General features: G+C 38.3%; 1 protein-coding gene across 4 annotated transcripts in view; it reads left to right on the top strand.

Moving 5' to 3' along the window:
• LOC128682240 (uncharacterized protein) overlaps positions 1-16,516 on the top strand; it is a 41,081-nt gene that overhangs the window by 3,655 nt on the left and 20,910 nt on the right. The window contains exons 1-3 of one of the 4 annotated variants that reach the window (XM_053766859.2): positions 1,912-2,255; positions 13,863-14,444; positions 15,271-15,484. In XM_053766859.2, coding sequence (XP_053622834.1) covers positions 13,914-14,444; positions 15,271-15,484 — 745 coding nt within the window. In that variant the 5' untranslated portion in view covers positions 1,912-2,255; positions 13,863-13,913. Of the gene's footprint in view, positions 1-1,911; positions 2,284-12,923; positions 13,063-13,862; positions 14,445-15,270; positions 15,485-16,516 lie in introns of those variants that run through there. The other 3 variants (XM_053766858.2, XM_053766860.1, XM_064436920.1) reach the window with 3 other exon arrangements.

Below are 16,516 nucleotides of genomic sequence, written 5' to 3'. Positions count from 1 at the left end.
TTGCTCTCCCTTCTCCGTCCCGGCTGTGGAGCCACGATGCCCAGTGCTTGGGAGTGTATTGTTGCCTATTTGCTCAGGCTACGTGTCCCTTAGTCGTTTCTTACGACATCCACTTCGTTATAAAAGTGTCCTATGGGTTATTCCAGGTTATATACTAACCTTGTGTATATCATAACCATTCGCCCAGTAGATTTTCCGTGAAAGTGTAAAAAACATACATATCCTACAGACATTCTCACAAACTTTTGCATTTGTAATACTTAGTTGTTCGCGAACACAATAAATTTTTACAAAATTGTGAATATTTCAATAAATATACATAAATAAATATATTAGGACAAATCACACAGATTGAGTTAGCCCCAAAGGACAGATTAAATAATACCCCAGTACCCAAAGTAAGTTCGAGACTTGTGTTATGGGATACTAACTCAACGATACGATATTTTATAACAAATACATATATAGATAAACATCCAAGACCCGGGCCAATCAGAAAAATATCATTTTCCATCATGACCCGACCGGGGATCGAACCTGGGACCTCTCGGTTCAGTGGCAAGAACTTTACCACTGCGCCACCGAGGTCGTCAAAAACGACTGAAAAGATTTTGTTGCCGCACGATCTTAAAAATTCTATTGACATATCCAACATACATTTTAAATTTTATTTTATCAAAATCGTACCAACGACGGTTCGAAAGTTATCGCGTTACATACATACCTACAAAAAAATTATTTTTGCCCCAAGTAGAATGTAAGACCTCTCTCTAGGTCTTACATTCTAGTAGAATAGGATAATAGTTTGTAGAATATAGAATATTTATATCGATGGCTACAAATTGTGGTTACAAATGATAGCTTTGTTTATTTTAAATTTCTATCTAATAAAACTTATTTCCTATTCGTTTATCCCCAAGATGGTGCCTAAGAATTTTCGATTTTAACATTACCAATTTCCCAGCTGCGTGCAGCCTGGTCTTTTGTATAAATTCACAACAAAGACGTACAAACAAACCTACGTTTTATATTATACTACGGTTGCTCAATAATTCATTGAAAACTGCGTGGGCTGTGGCACTACCATCGTCGCTGTTAACTCGAATAGTTTTCGAATATGAATCTTCCCAAGACTTCTACAATGATCGATTGAAGGCAGCCTACGTCCAGTGACCTACCTATGTACACCAGAAGACTTTTTGTGGCTGAGATAATGAAATAGAATACTGACTTTACCCGCGCGAATTTAGTTTTCCTTTGATTTTCGGGATGTGTGTGAGTTGTCGTACTTATTTGCCGTGACTTGAGAATCACCGATAGCTAAATCTTCATTGATCACCGGTGGCTAAAATTTCAAGACTGGTTTTTCATAATCAAATATCACGCGAAAAACTGGTGAGAAAATGCTTCGTAGTAGTGCTTTGGCCGAATTTGACAGTTCTATCAGTGTTGCTATAAATGTAATGTTTACACATTTTCGGGGAAATATTTTTAGAGGTAAGACAATTTTTATTTTAATACTTTATAGAATTCCATATTAGAATTTCTCATTTTCATTCGCGGTTGTAACGCCCCGAAGACCGGAGCTGGTGCAAAAATATTATAAACCTTTAAAATAAAAATAAAAATTGCTGTGATTTTACGACAGGCAGCCTGCTCGACTTTAATCCTGTTTGGGAACATTGTTGTTTCTTATTAGCTTTAGCTGCGGTTTTTTATTCCTTATTTGCATCATATTACATCCATAAAATGTAACTATCCTATTCTAAGGCGGAAATCGTACACCCGAGGTTAGAAAAGACGAAAAAAACTTGAAAATATCACATTATGTTTGACTGTGTACGCTTTTTTCAATGTTAAAAAAAAATATTTTACGTTGCGGGGAATTACAAAACCATATTATGGCAACCCAGCGAAAATGCGCCATTCCGCGGCGCGCTACGTCACGCGCACCCGTGTCGAACTGCATCGCGTTAGAGAACGTCATCAAAACAAATAAAACAAAACCAGACTCCCAGTCTTAAAATAACGCGGTGCCTCTAAAAATTTACGCCGGAATCAATCAATATTAGACCATCTTCCTTTAACAGATATATGGACAAGTCTTCCTAAGAAACTGTTTTCGTTTCGCAATTTTAAATTTTTGTGTTCCATCTCGGTGCAACGGTATTGGTGACCTACTTGTGTGCAGTGTGACGTCATTAGTGGATTTGTTTTCCTTTTTCGAAAAGTGGTTTTTCTTCTTTTTGGAAAATGTGAGTTGTTTTGTTGGTTGGCAGTATGGTAATGGTTTTCTTTTTATTGGTCAACTATTTTGTTGAGATTCTGTTATAATGGCGATTTTGAAAATGGAATGTCTTGTGCATTTATTTGTGAAAGTTTATGGAAATGTACGTAACGTAGGTACGTTTAGTGAAAACCCATAGAGTAACCCCAAAATGTAGAAATTCCCAGAATAAGTATAGTTTTCTTTTAGTTTTGCAAAATGTTGATTGATAAAGGCATAGTGTTTGCCTGCAAATAAATGTATTTCATTTCATTTAATGTAGCTGTACTTTAAAAACACAATTAAAACACAATTTAAAATACTACTACAAACTACTACCAAATCTATTTAATAGTACCTACTAGTTTCTAACAAAATGAAAAATATTAGAGCAATCAAAAGTTTGTTCCGTTGAGAATGAGAAAACCTTACATAGTATTATAAAAATAGGTTGTTGTATTGCATCTGTCCAAAAAATTACCAGGCAATTTTACGATTCCAGATAATTGTACGATTCTCACGAATGGATAGTGTAATTTCTTATGAAGGTATAGGTGTATTTATTATGGTTTAGTAGTGAAGTATGGCTACTAGTAACAATATTACTAACTTAGAAGTTGGTTATTCTGTTTCAGTTCATGTCCTTTATACAAAATGTCCCTTTCCTATATGTTCTTTGGACAAAATACCACTAGTATCTACACATGATCTACACAGAACAGGTACACAGGTTTTAAAATGTCTAAAATTAGCAAGGAACTGAGACAATGGCTCCACAGACAAAAGATTTTACTCCCAAATACGTCTGCCAAATCATATTGCTACCTTTGTGTGGCGACCTTGTCTTGGCTGTTGTTATGGGTTATAGAATATGGAGGATACAGAAACAAGTTGCATATCCCACTAGCTGCGCCCCGGGGGTTCGCTCCCGTGGGAATTTCGTGATAAAAAGTACCCTATGTGTTATTCCAGGTTATATTCTACCCGTGTATGTGAAAGAGTAACAAACATACATGTTTTTTTATAATACACAGATTGAGCTAGCCTCAAAGTAAGTTCTAGACTTGTGTTATGGGATACTAAGTCAACGATACTATATTTTATAACATATACAATACATATATATAGATAAATATCCAAGACCCGGGCCAATCAGAAAAAGATCATTTTCCATCATAATCCGACCGGGAATTGAACTCAGGACCTCTTGCTTCAGAGGAAAGCACTTTACCACTTCGTATATATACATACATCCTCTCAATTTAATATTAGAAGTTTCTAAAAACAAAACTTCTTCAAATTGGGATATATGTACATCAACATTATTATAGTGATTACAGTATACGCATTATATACATATGTATACATTATTAAAGTAATTTGTGCGTCACAAATATGGATTCAAGTCTAATTGTGGAGCAATTAACACTAAACTGCCAGAATTCTCAACCGCAAAAGGGAAAAATGGAACCATTTGTATAGCACGCAATAAAATACTATGGTCTGTTGGGTTGAATTCTGTGTCTTTTTTATTTTGTGCACTAAACAAATATTTTGAGCTTGCATGATAAATGCTTAGTTGTTACTGCAAGTTGTTCAAGGAAAACTATGTTGTCCTGTTATTGTCAGTACATCATATGTAGTTATTTATTTATTTATTCATTCATTTATTTATACAGATTAACAGACATAACATCCAGAACACCTGCATGTTGTAGTTTTGGGTTTGCCTTCTGCCAGGGCCGGCCGGGAGCGGCATAACCAGACTTTTGTTCCCCATGTAATTTCGAGTAAAATACTATTTACTTTTCTCCCTCGAATCGAGACCTATTTTCACGAAGTATAATTTCGACTCCGCAATACATTGCTGGTTTTTCATTCCGGTAAATAAAAGCACCCATACAAACTTCGCAATGTATTTATGTAATGTGTGCGTCTCCGCGTCGGCATCTGAGTTCGCCGCATAAAAGTTTCCAGACGATCGCGCTGCGCCCGCCATCTATTTACAAACATCAGAAGTGACGCTATCCCCGAATCCCGACCCTAAACGGCCATCTTCCTGGACGAGTTTATAAATCTTTATTAAATTACCATTCGAGCTTTCATTCATAGACATTTTTATCGTCATGTCTGTCTGTCTGTTTGTGTCCGTCCGTCCGTCCGTCCATATGTCACAGACACTTTTTCCCGAAACTATAAATTTGCAACTTGGTAATTATTCTGTGAACCGCATCAAGATTTTACACAAAAATAGAAAGAAAAAACAATACATTTTGGGGCTCCCCATACAATTGAAACTCAAAAAATGATTTCTATCAAACCCAATACGTGTGGGGTATCTATAAATAAATAAATATACTAGGACAAATCACACAGATTGAGCTAGCCCCAAAGTAAGTTCGAGACTTGTGTTACGGGATACTAACACAACGATACTATATTTTATAACAAATACATATATAGATAAACATCCAAGACCCGGGCCAATCAGAAAAAAGATCATTTTCCATCATGACCCGACCGGGGTTCGAACCTGGGACCTTTCGGTTCAGAGGCATGCACTTTACCATTGCGCCACCGAGGTCGTCACAAATAAATAAACGAACGATGTAACTTTCGCATTTATAATATTAGTTAGAATAGAATTAGAATATTGAGTATTTTTTTTCGCAATCCATTTACCCAAGTCACCCCGTCGCCAAACAGACGTCAATATAATCAACCCCTTATTTGCAGATAAGGGTTCTTACTAATTAGATTTGTCTGTGGTCGTTGTTATTTGACGCGTCGTTGGTTCCCGTCCTGGAATTTGACCGATAATATGCTATCATCATATCATACATATTTTATTTTATTTTTGACATTTTTAATAATGATGTAAATTCGTCCTCCTAATTTTTAATATATATATAAGACCTATATTTGTTAATTGACGTCCTTGGAGAAAAGGCTGCGGTGAAGTTTGTTGCGCCGCTTCTTCTTCACTTGCGCTTTGGAAGCCGGCAGTAGACTTAGTTTAAGTAATTTTTTTGACGTCAATAAGTGATGTAAGTATAACATCCTAAATTATTCATTTTATAGTAGAGGCCCGTCACGGCTTTGCTCGGATAATAACATAATAAATTATACACTGAAACCTTCCTCAGATATCACACTGTCTATTGGCGAAAACCGTACAAAAATCCGTCCAGTATTTTCATACAAAACAAAAAGACGCGATATTGGTATAAGGAATGTCGATTGTATGCGTTGAAATTTTTTTCATGTATCAATCCTAATTCCCAACTAATATTATAAATGCGAAAGTAAGTTTGTTTGTTACCTCTTCACGCTGTATCTACTCAACCGATACTTGTATATTGGCATAAATATAGTTTGATGCCCGGAGAAGGACATAGGGAAAATCACGTAGACGAAGCCGCGGGCATACGCTAGTTCGGTATTATTTGTCGAAAAGACGACCAGCTCAGCATACTGCCGCAGTGGCAGAAGCCATAGCGTTGATTTAATTTTTTTTTATTTTTTCGATTGAATCAGAAAGATCTAGTTCCACCGTTCTAGTCAGGTCACGATATTCTAGCGTCCTACTCGACCTTGCAGATATCGACACAGCAAGCCTGTCTCGCTTGCGTAACGCCTGAAACCCCACTCGTTGGGACTCTTCTATGGTTCCCCGTTTGCTTTCGCTAGGATGTGACGCTGCGAAGCCCAGGGGCCAGTGTAAAAAAGTTGTTCAATATTCGGCTTTGAAGATATTTGTTCCGTAATTTGCCGGTTTGTACACATACTAGATGTTGCCCGGGGCTTCGCTCCCGTGGAAATCTTGAGATAAAACATAGTCTATAGCAATCTTGGATAATGTACCTTTCTAATGGTGAAAGAATTTTTGATATCGGTTCAGTAGTTTCAGAGATTACCCGCCTCAAACAAAGTCACAAACGCTTACCTCTTTATAATAATAGTATAGCCAAAGATTTCATCGATTATCCTTACATATTATATAACAAAGTCCTCTGGGCTGCGTCTGTCTGTCCGCGATAAACTCAAAAACTACACTGCAATGATTTTCATCGAGGTTTTCACCGATAGATAATCTGATTCCTGAGGAAGTTTTAGGTGTATAATTTGTTGTTTTTATCCGAGCGAAGCAGGGTAGGGCTGCGAGTTAATCATCGGTTTTATCTAAGCTATTATTGCGTGCATTAGCCAAAACACTCGTGTCTCAAGTCATCATTACAGAACAGCGCCATAACATACCTATTATTTAGCCGTAACTCAAGACGGTATTGGACGCAGATATCGGAATATTCAGAGTCACTGGTATCAAACGCAAAACCTCCTAAAGACTACTTGGGTACATCGAAACAGGACATTTCGAGATTCGCAGTTTTTTTTTTCGTATAAAAAATACAATCTAATTTGCGATTCTACACATGTTAACTCTATATAACAGCCAAGCAACACGAGCCAGTACAGTAGCGTTATGTAGCGGAATCGAACATAGAGTTAACGTTTTATAGAAACGACATCAAAACTAAAAAAAAATGTATTTATTACATTTAGTTAAATAAAAAATCAAAACGAATAGAATAGAGCAACTCCGCTGCGTTAGAATCACGACTCCACGGGTAAACCCTTACAATACAGGAAAAAAAAGACATAAATGAAAAAATAATGTCTGTCTGTATGTTAGTTCGCGCATCACGCATCGAAAACTACTGGATGAAATTTTACTTTTGTATAGCGGTTCAACTCAAAATCTGGCAGATATACTGGTTTCATCGCGATACGTTGCTTAGAACCCGAGACATCGATAATGATAACTTGTGATCGGACCCCACGAAATAATCACGCGGGCGAAGTTGCCAGCAAAAGCTAGTAAAATAATGATTGCGATTCTTTTGTCACTTCTTTTTGCCTCTTCATTTCAAATTCTGTGTTTTTGAAAGAAGTATCTACTCCATATATTATAACTGTTATTATAGTACTTAGACACGCGATGTCGTGTATATCTATATATGTATAAAATTGCAAATCTATTACACGACTGCCCAAAAAAGGAGAGTTATGCTTTCAGGGTTCACGTTTGTGTGTATGTGATTTTCTTTGTCATATTCTTTTTTAGTATCTTGGCCAATTAAATAACTTAGGTATAAGCTTTTTAGACGAAAACATTTTTGATCGTAGAGCATTTCACTTTGAATGGTATCAGATTCTTAAGCAAAAAATTAATTTCACAGACTCACCGTTTAAGCTAAAAAATGTTTTGTCACTATCGCTAGCTTTTATGTCTGCTAGAAGTGCCTTGGACTTTGATAATCGGTCAGTGAGTGAGTGAGTGAGTGAGTGAGTGAGTGAGTGAGTGAGTGAGTGAGCGAGTGAGTGAGTGAGTGAGTGACAAAATCACGAAACTTTTACAAGTTACAATTCATAAACTACTCGTACAAATCGAATGAAATTTGAAATATACAGTGTTTATACAACACCTGCTTAGTTACTGAAAATGCAGGCTTCCTGTTTTATCCACGGCGAAGTTATTGGGGCTCGAAATTGGCCTGAAGTGCTTCGAGAAAAGGATGGTACGGCCGTGCGTTTTTTTTCGCTCGACTTGGGTCTGGTCTGTATTATATCCAAATTTATATTGTACATATATTATAATTGAGATAAAGTCCCAGTTGCATTTAAAGCTCCCTAATATTAATACATTTTATTAAGTTTACCAAAACGTACATAATTTTTCTCATCTTTCCGGCATCGTCCGAATATATACCAAAGTGTACTAACATCTGTCTGACTAGTTAAGGTCAAGGTCGACCCCCCCCACAAGAGGGGGGTTAGGGGGCGGGAGGGGGCCGCGGTACATACAGATTTTACGTCAGATATTGAGACGTGGCGAAAATGTACGCTTTTATCAATGTCCGTTGTGGTTAGATTGCAGTAGTTTTTTGGTAATTCGTACTTTTATAATGGCGGATTTTTCAATAGATAATGTGATTCTTGAGGAATCTCTCTATTATATGTGTACGTATAATATTGTTGCGACTAGTAACATTAAGTTTAATTTTAATACTAGCAACATTGTGTGTATAATTTTTTCTCCTCTTCCTGTGTGTGCCAAAATAAAAGCTTCGTCTAACTTAAAGCCTGCAATTTTTAATTCAACTCAACGACGAACCTAAGCCAGCACCACAAAATACAGTCCACTAACAATAGGAACAAATATTAACTATTAAATTAAATTATACCTATTCATATCTATATTGTATGTACTACAGCTTTCTACTTGTCTTGTTCAAAATTGTATTTAACTAGCTTCGCCCTGGGGCTTCGCTCTCGTGGGAATTTTGAGATAAAATATAGCCTATAGCAATCTTGGATAATGTACCTTTCTAATGGTGAAAGAATTTTTGAAATCGGTTCGATAGTTTCGGATATTACTGACCTCAAACATACAAACTCACATACACTTACCTCTTTATAATAATAGCATAGATTAGTTGTTGCCCGCGGCTTCGCCCGCGTAAACTTTCCACGTGAACAGTTATTTTTCCGGTATGAAAAGTACCCTATGTCCTTCTCCGTACTTCAGACTACACGTATGCAAAGTTTCAAGAAGATTGGTTGAGCAGATAGAGCGTGAAGAGGTAACAAACAAACTTAGTTTCGCATTTATAATATTTGTCACTACCGGGCGCTATTCTGTTTACATTGTGAACAATTTTTTTTTGTTAATGTTAAAAGATATACATTTTTTCCGACAAGTAGACGTTTTGCTAAGTGGACGTTCTGCGAGCACGCCTTACTTTCTCGTCGGATGTTTATGTCGTTTGCAGTCGAGATGAGATTACAGATCCATCATTAGTAGGGGGGGTTTAAAGGGCGGGGTGCTTCTGTCAGCGGTACTAAAGATAATATTTTGAAAATGTAATTCCAAGGCGACGGAACTATGAACGAACATTTTAACGACAAAGATTTAAACAATTAATATTTCAATTTGACAGATGAATCAATAACCTAACGATAATTATGTAGATATCACAGATTGTAAATCATCAGTAATCCGTTTGCCGTTCTTGATATATTATTTTGATATTTTTAATATTGTATTTATAATTTAATATTCTTAATTTTGATCTGATTTGTATTTTAAATTGCAATGCCCGGCAGGGTTTACGTTGTGCCTAGATTGTAATGACTGAGGTGACTAAGTTACTGAATTACCTTGGTGTACATTGTAAAAATCGATAAATGATTTGAATTGAACGGTTAAATCCGAACAATGCTCCCTCCACCCGTGTGGGAGGGAGTTGTACATTGTCTGTATCATAGAGTATAGGAGATATCAAAGAAAAATATTACTCACTAGCTGTTTAAGCGCTTGTTTAAGGGCTTGAGCGGCTTCGCCCCCTTAAATTCCCTCGGGAACAGTTTTTTCTTCTAGATGTTTGAATTAAAATATCCTTAGCGCCACCTTAAAATACGCACAGCGCCATCTAGTGTTTGATATATTTGGAGCCACTTATAATTGATGGTAGGTTTTTCGCATATCCCACGGGAAAATAGTTTTTTCCGTGTTGAAAGGTACCTTATTTCCATCTCCATACTCTTAATTATTATACCTATATATGCGAAATTTCAAGAAGATTGGTTGAGTAGATAACGCGTGAAGAGATGACAAACTTACTTTTGTATTTATAATATTAGTTGGGATTCATAAATTACATTATATACGCAAGCGAAGCCGCAGGCAAAAGCTATAAAAGAATAATCCAAGATTTGTGTGCAGCAATGCGTTACGAACACATTTCCTTAAAATGATTGCACTTTCTAGGTCGGGGTTTCAGGATGCGGTCGAAGTAGGTCCCGGCGATTGCAATATCTGGCTGGAGATTTGCTCGAACCGAAGCCTGTCCCGTCCTGAGGGCGAAGTAAATAAATAAAATAAAATAAATATATTAGGACAAATCACACAGATTGAGTTAGCCCCAAAGTAAGTTCGAGACATGTGTTATGGGATACTAACTCAACGATACTATATTTTATAACAAATACATATATAGATTAACATCCAAGACCCGGGACAGTCAGAAAAAGATCATTGCGAGAGAAAGAGTGCGTGTTCGCTTTTCACTTCTCACCATCGTATCGATTCGAAGTGAGACGCAGCGAACCAATGACATCGCAGTGTGGGTGTGGTTGCGTCACAATGGCGCAATGTGATTGGTTCGCTGCGTCTCAATTCGAATCGAATCGATGGTGAGAAGTGAAACGCACACCCGGCTCTTCGCCCAATGATTTTGCCAGGACTGTCCCGATATCCACGATATTTTCCCGCGATATTTTTTTTTTGTTTATTTCACGGGAAGCATAAATTGAAGAACATTGTCAATAACATTTTTGTTTACACACCACGGAGCACAGATAACGTTAGGGGCCCCTGCAGCCCCTGTTATTTTATAATACCGTGTATTTTCAATAGTTTTCAATAGTTCCACAGGAAATCTTGTAACCACTATCTGAGACATAATATAAACTTGAGCATATTATAGAGAAAATTCAGAATAAATTCGCCAGATACATATATATGAAGCCCTATGGAGTTTATCCCTTTTATCCTTTGATGTATTCTCCCTTATTCGTTTTGGGTATGGTAGGATACACACAGTTGTGTGTGTGTGCAGAGACTTAGCGTTTGCTTTATATATATATTCAAATTAATACGTGGAAGAGCTCATAACCCGAAACGTCTGAGTTTGACAAGATTGTTGGTTCCTGACGGTTACGTGGGGCGCCGGCGCCGGCCGCCGCTGCTAGAGGTGCCGCTGGCCCGCACAGAGCTACTAAGCAAGGCATCTGACGCGAACACTGCGCGTTCTTAATGTGGTCGAGAGAATTGATATTTTCTCCTGTTCTCTGAATGAATTCACAATAACGTCTTTAAATATCATATGTTATACATAAACAATGTAAAAGTATTAGAATATGTTTTTTGTAATGGTAGGTTAACGCTGTGACTGTCACCACGCCCACTGCGTCTAAGAAACATATTAAAAGGTTCATTATTGGGGGGGTTAACCATTCACTCCGGAATTAAATATGGATAAAAAGTATCCTATGTGTTATTCCAGGTTATATTCTATCCGTGTACCAAATTTCATAACAATCCGTCCAGTAGATAATGCGTGAAGAAGTAACGAACAAAGTTACTTTTGCATTTAAAATATTAGTTGGGGCGAAGTCATTTTGTTAGTACACAATGTAATTAACATTAAGCACTAAACTTATTAAAAACATTTACGTAAAGGGACCAGAGGGTTTTTTTGCTTTTCACGTGGTTAAATAACGCGCCAACCACGTTATGAGCGGAACTTTGTGAGCGTTTAGGGTGGGTTGCACTGTCAACTTTTACTTTAACGTGCGCAGACAAACGCAAAGTACGAAGTCAGCGGCGCGCCGCCGGTTAAAATCAACGTCAAATTTGACGGTGCAACCAAAATTTCAAGAAGAGTGATTGAGTAGATAGAGCGTGAAGAGGTAACAAACAAACAAACAATCTTACTTTCGCATTTATAATATTAGTTAGGATAAGGATTTACAACCAAAACGCAATTACCATATTTTCCCTTGTTTTTTTTAAATTTCGCGCATAACCAACCTTTATATACATATCATATACACATTACTCAACACACTACATATAATTTTCGACCTTAATGTATTTATAATAAAGTTCACAACATAATTCCAAGGTTTAAGGTATTTAAGGGTGAGCTGGGGTCGAGGGTAATGAAGCGGTGAGGTTTCGCGGAAAATTGACACAGATTTTTGTAATAATTACATTTAGATTGCTTACGGGCCTAAAATAACAACTCGAAGAGGGTATGTTGTATGATTCACAAGCTTTTGCCCGCGGCATCGCCCGCGTGAATTTTAAAGTTACGTGAAAATAAACGAAATCGAATTACTCGTTCAGAGGTTAGACCTTCACAGGCAGGTTTTCACGTCAAATTTTAAATTATGTTGTAACTAGCTTTTGTCCGCGTCCGCTTCGGCGCGTGATTTTCCCTCGGGAACAGTTATTTTTCCGGGTTGAAAGTACCCTACGTCCTTCTCCGTACTCCAAACTACATGTATGCAAAATTTCAAGAAGATTGGTTAAGTAGATAGAGCGTGAAGAGGTAACAAACATACTTTCGTATTTATGCATCTACTATCTAATGGCATTTCGGAGCGACGCGACCACTGCTCAGAAGAAATGCCGAAAGAACTCACTTGGACAGTGTTGGTCCCTATCATGTCAGAAGTGATTGTCATTATTGTTTTTTACATGTTAATATTTTAAGTTACATTATGTGTCTTGACGGCTTTTGTCACTAGTCTTTACAAATATTATAAATGCGAAAGTTTGTGAGGATCTATGTGAGCATGTGTGTATGTAAGTGTATGTTGTGATATTTGGCACACGGGTAGAATATAACCTGGAATAAAACATAGGGTACTTTTTGTCCCGAAATTCCCACGGGAGTGAAGCCCCGGGGTGCAGCTTGTATAAAACAAAGTTGCCCGCCGCGCGCCTGTCTGTTTCTAAGTATTATTTTAAACTACGCATCAGATTTTGACGCAGTTTCACTGTTATTCAGACGATTAATTCCCGAAGGTTTACACATACATAAACGCTACCGAGCGATGTCGGGGCGGACCAACCAATCCTGATAAGATGACATCAGTTTTGAGACGTGACGCAATAAATAAACAAATATATTAGGACAAATCACACAGATTGAGCTAGCCACAAAGTAAGTTCGAGACTTGTGTTACGGGATACTAACTCAACGATGCTATATTTTATAACAAATACATATATAGATAAACATCCAGGACCCGGGCCAATCAGAAAAAGATCATTTTCCGTCATGACCCGACCGGGGATCGAACCCGGGACCTCTCAGTTCAGAGGCAAGCACTTTGCCACTGCGCCACCGAGGTTATTTGACAACCTCGGTGGCGATTGTTGCAATACGACCCGAATCTTAGTCCTCTATGCTGTGCTAAATACGTTTTATGTTTCCATAATTACGTGTTACGGTGTTTCTCAGAGGGTTTCGATCGCTGCGGCCGCGCTGTCAGCATTATTTGTCAAATTTAAATAAGAAATAATTAATCTGTATCGTAGAATGTCAATTATGTAAATGACTACCTTTTGCCCACAACTTCGTATGTGAGTAAAAATCCGTTTCCCATGGGAATTTCAGGAGATCCCTTCTCAGTGCTCCCCTAAACTATCCTAGGAACATACACACTAAATTTCAGCTTCAGAGGGCGAAGTGCGACTTTGCGTTTCACTTCTCACTTTCGAATCGAAGTGAGACGCAGCGAACCAATCACATTGCGGTGTGATTGTCGTTACGTCACAATGACGCGCTGTGATTGGTTACCTGCGTCTCACTGCGAGTCGAATTGATGGTGAGATGTGAATAACATAGTCACACAGGTTTCCTCACGATGTTTTCCATCACCGGAAGCAAGTTATGGTCTTATGACATTGTTAGGTTATGATCATTAAATCCAAGTTACCATACCACCAACCAACCCGCAGCCAGAACCAACAAACAATAATAAACAAGGAATCGGAATAAACTGAAATGCTATGAAAATCACAACCCTGGCGGGGACGAGGACTCTGCCCGCGGAACCACCGCGTTCCACCGCCTATTATTACGCTGACCTCGAGCGCTTGAAGAAGAAGGATCAAGACCTACCGGAAACCCAGCAGAACCCTGGGGAACTTGGGGAATACTTGGAATCCAACGAAGTTGTCAACGATGGGGCTGTCAGAGAAGTGCCCCCTTTCAGGGATAGAAGGCAATGGAGTCTACCTGAGTATTCCACTCCAGAGAACTCCAGGAAAGGTCCAGAAGAGACTTATTCTACTGCTGGGACGTTCCCGATGCCTGAGCAGAAGGAGAAGGAGCCGTTATTAGCGGAATTGGAAGTTGTCGGAAGGCTGCCGTTAACGCAGTTGGAGTCGACGAGCGGAGTCAGAAGGAGTAGGAGCTGGTACTTGTGCTGTCCGAACGTGGGAGATGAGGAGATCTCGAGGGAGTCCTCGTGGAGGTATTCCAGTTTGAGGCCCGTGACGGCTCCACCCTTGCCCGGGCAGAATGGATTCGCTACCATGGTAAGTTGTGTAGGGATTATTAATGTTCGATCCAGCATAATTTATGAAGACCATGTGGCGACCAGATGCCATAAATAACGCTGCGGACGCAAAGCAGACAAAATCACATCAGCACAAATAGATAGTTCGCAATGCTACGCACAGATGGCGTTTATTATTGAGATGACAAGACTGGATCGCGGTGTTGATATTTGCATGATTGGATCGTTATATTTGTATATGTTCTCTACTTCTGTTCCTTTTGTCTTCTTCGTTATCTTTTCTTACTCGGTATTACTAAAGATTGTCCCCATTGTACTACATTTGAAGACGGTTATGAATACTGGAATCCCTTAAAAATACATTTTATCAATAAAAATTGGTAAAAAAAAAACTAAGCCTAGCATTAGGGTGACAAGGTCAGAGAATTCTAAAAAATATATATAAAAAAGACAATATACAGTATCATTATGATAATTCATAGACTGTAACAATGCAGCTGGATCTAAATACGAACGATTTAGACTTTGTTGGATAGTCAATTTTCAAAAAGTATGAAATTATATAAATTATCATAATAAACAAACTTTTTGTAACAACTTTTATTAAGAAGTCATTATATGAACGTAATATTTAATGTAGCTGTTGAACAAAACATAGCTTTATTAGCGGACAACACATTACTATGTCACTTCTACGTGCCATTTGGTATGGAGCGTTTGGACGAGTCAAAAAATTATTTAATTTTTATCATATCAGTAATTTTTTCAATGGTGTTTCTAATGATATAAGGGCCTTCTATATAGTAAGCAAAACAAAAGTTTGTCAATCACCCTATTGCTTCCAGGTCGCATCAAACACCAGCGGAGAAGACATTAACAGTCTTCGGGCGGAACGCGACTCTTTAGCCAGAACTCTGGCGGCTGAGAGGCAGAGGGCGGCGGCGGCGGCCAGGGCTCACGACGCGAGATTGGCTGAGCTGCATGGAGTGATAGCCGAGTTGGTGAGACGACGGGCGCAAGACAATCAGTCTAGAGCTATACCAGAAGAAGAGGTGTCAGGTGAGGCCGTTTATTAGACCTGTGTCTTTCATGCGTCTCCCCGGCTAAGGAGCCCAGAGTCCGCTTTCCTACTTTTTAGGGTATTTCAAAAGGTAAAAACGGAAGCTTTATAGGATCACTTCGTTGTCCGTCTGTCTGTCTGTAATACCTTTACGCGTTTCTGTGACTGTAACGCGTTTCTGTGACTGTTACACGTTTCTGTGACTGTTACGCGTTTCTGTGACTGTAACGCGTTTCTGTGACTGTTACACGTTTCTGTGACTGTTACGCGTTTCTGTGACTGTTACGCGTTTCTGTGACTGTTACGCGTTTCTGTGACTGTAACGCGTGTCTGTCTGTCAGTCTGTCAAGACACTTGTCTTGACAGACGGACACGCGTAACAGTCACAGAAACGCGTAAAGGTAATTAAGTTGAAATTTATACCGAATACCCAGGTCTGCGGTCACTTTCAACTGGGAAAAAATCAAACTTATGTTAACGTATGGCGATCAAAAATATGACCGTTTACATGAAATTTGGCAAAAAGTTGGGGCATACCGTACTAATATAGGAAAAAATCTGAAAATTGGTAATTTATAGTTACAAGAAGTTATATTTGTAATTTATTCCATACACAATGAGTGCATTTTGTGATTTCACAAAGGAATCAAAACCTACAGGGTACTTCCCGATTGTTCGTTACGGAACTAATAGGTAGTTAAAATAAAATACTTGGAGCTAAGAATTAGATAATTATATTTTTCTTTGTTCTAATGAAAAACAGAAATCGAATCGAATGACAGGAAATAAAACAATAGAAAAAACTAGATTTGTAGTGCGCGCGCAGGAATAAAATTTAAATTGTCGTGTTCGATAGCCATTGGCTGTCGCGCGAGGGGTCGCGGGCGGGACGCGCCTAGTGTTGTGGTGTACTGGCGTAGACACCGATGACCAGTCATGAAATTTGGGATAAAGTAAGGGCAAACTATGCTGATATAGGAAAAAATCCACAAATTGCTAATTATGTAAGTATGTACACAGAAAAAAGTTAT

Source organism: Plodia interpunctella, chromosome 29, assembly GCF_027563975.2.
Source record: "Plodia interpunctella isolate USDA-ARS_2022_Savannah chromosome 29, ilPloInte3.2, whole genome shotgun sequence".
NCBI lineage: Eukaryota > Metazoa > Arthropoda > Insecta > Lepidoptera > Pyralidae > Plodia > Plodia interpunctella.
The sequence above is the reverse complement of the archived record's forward strand: the minus strand, read 5'-3'. Positions and strand labels throughout refer to the sequence as shown.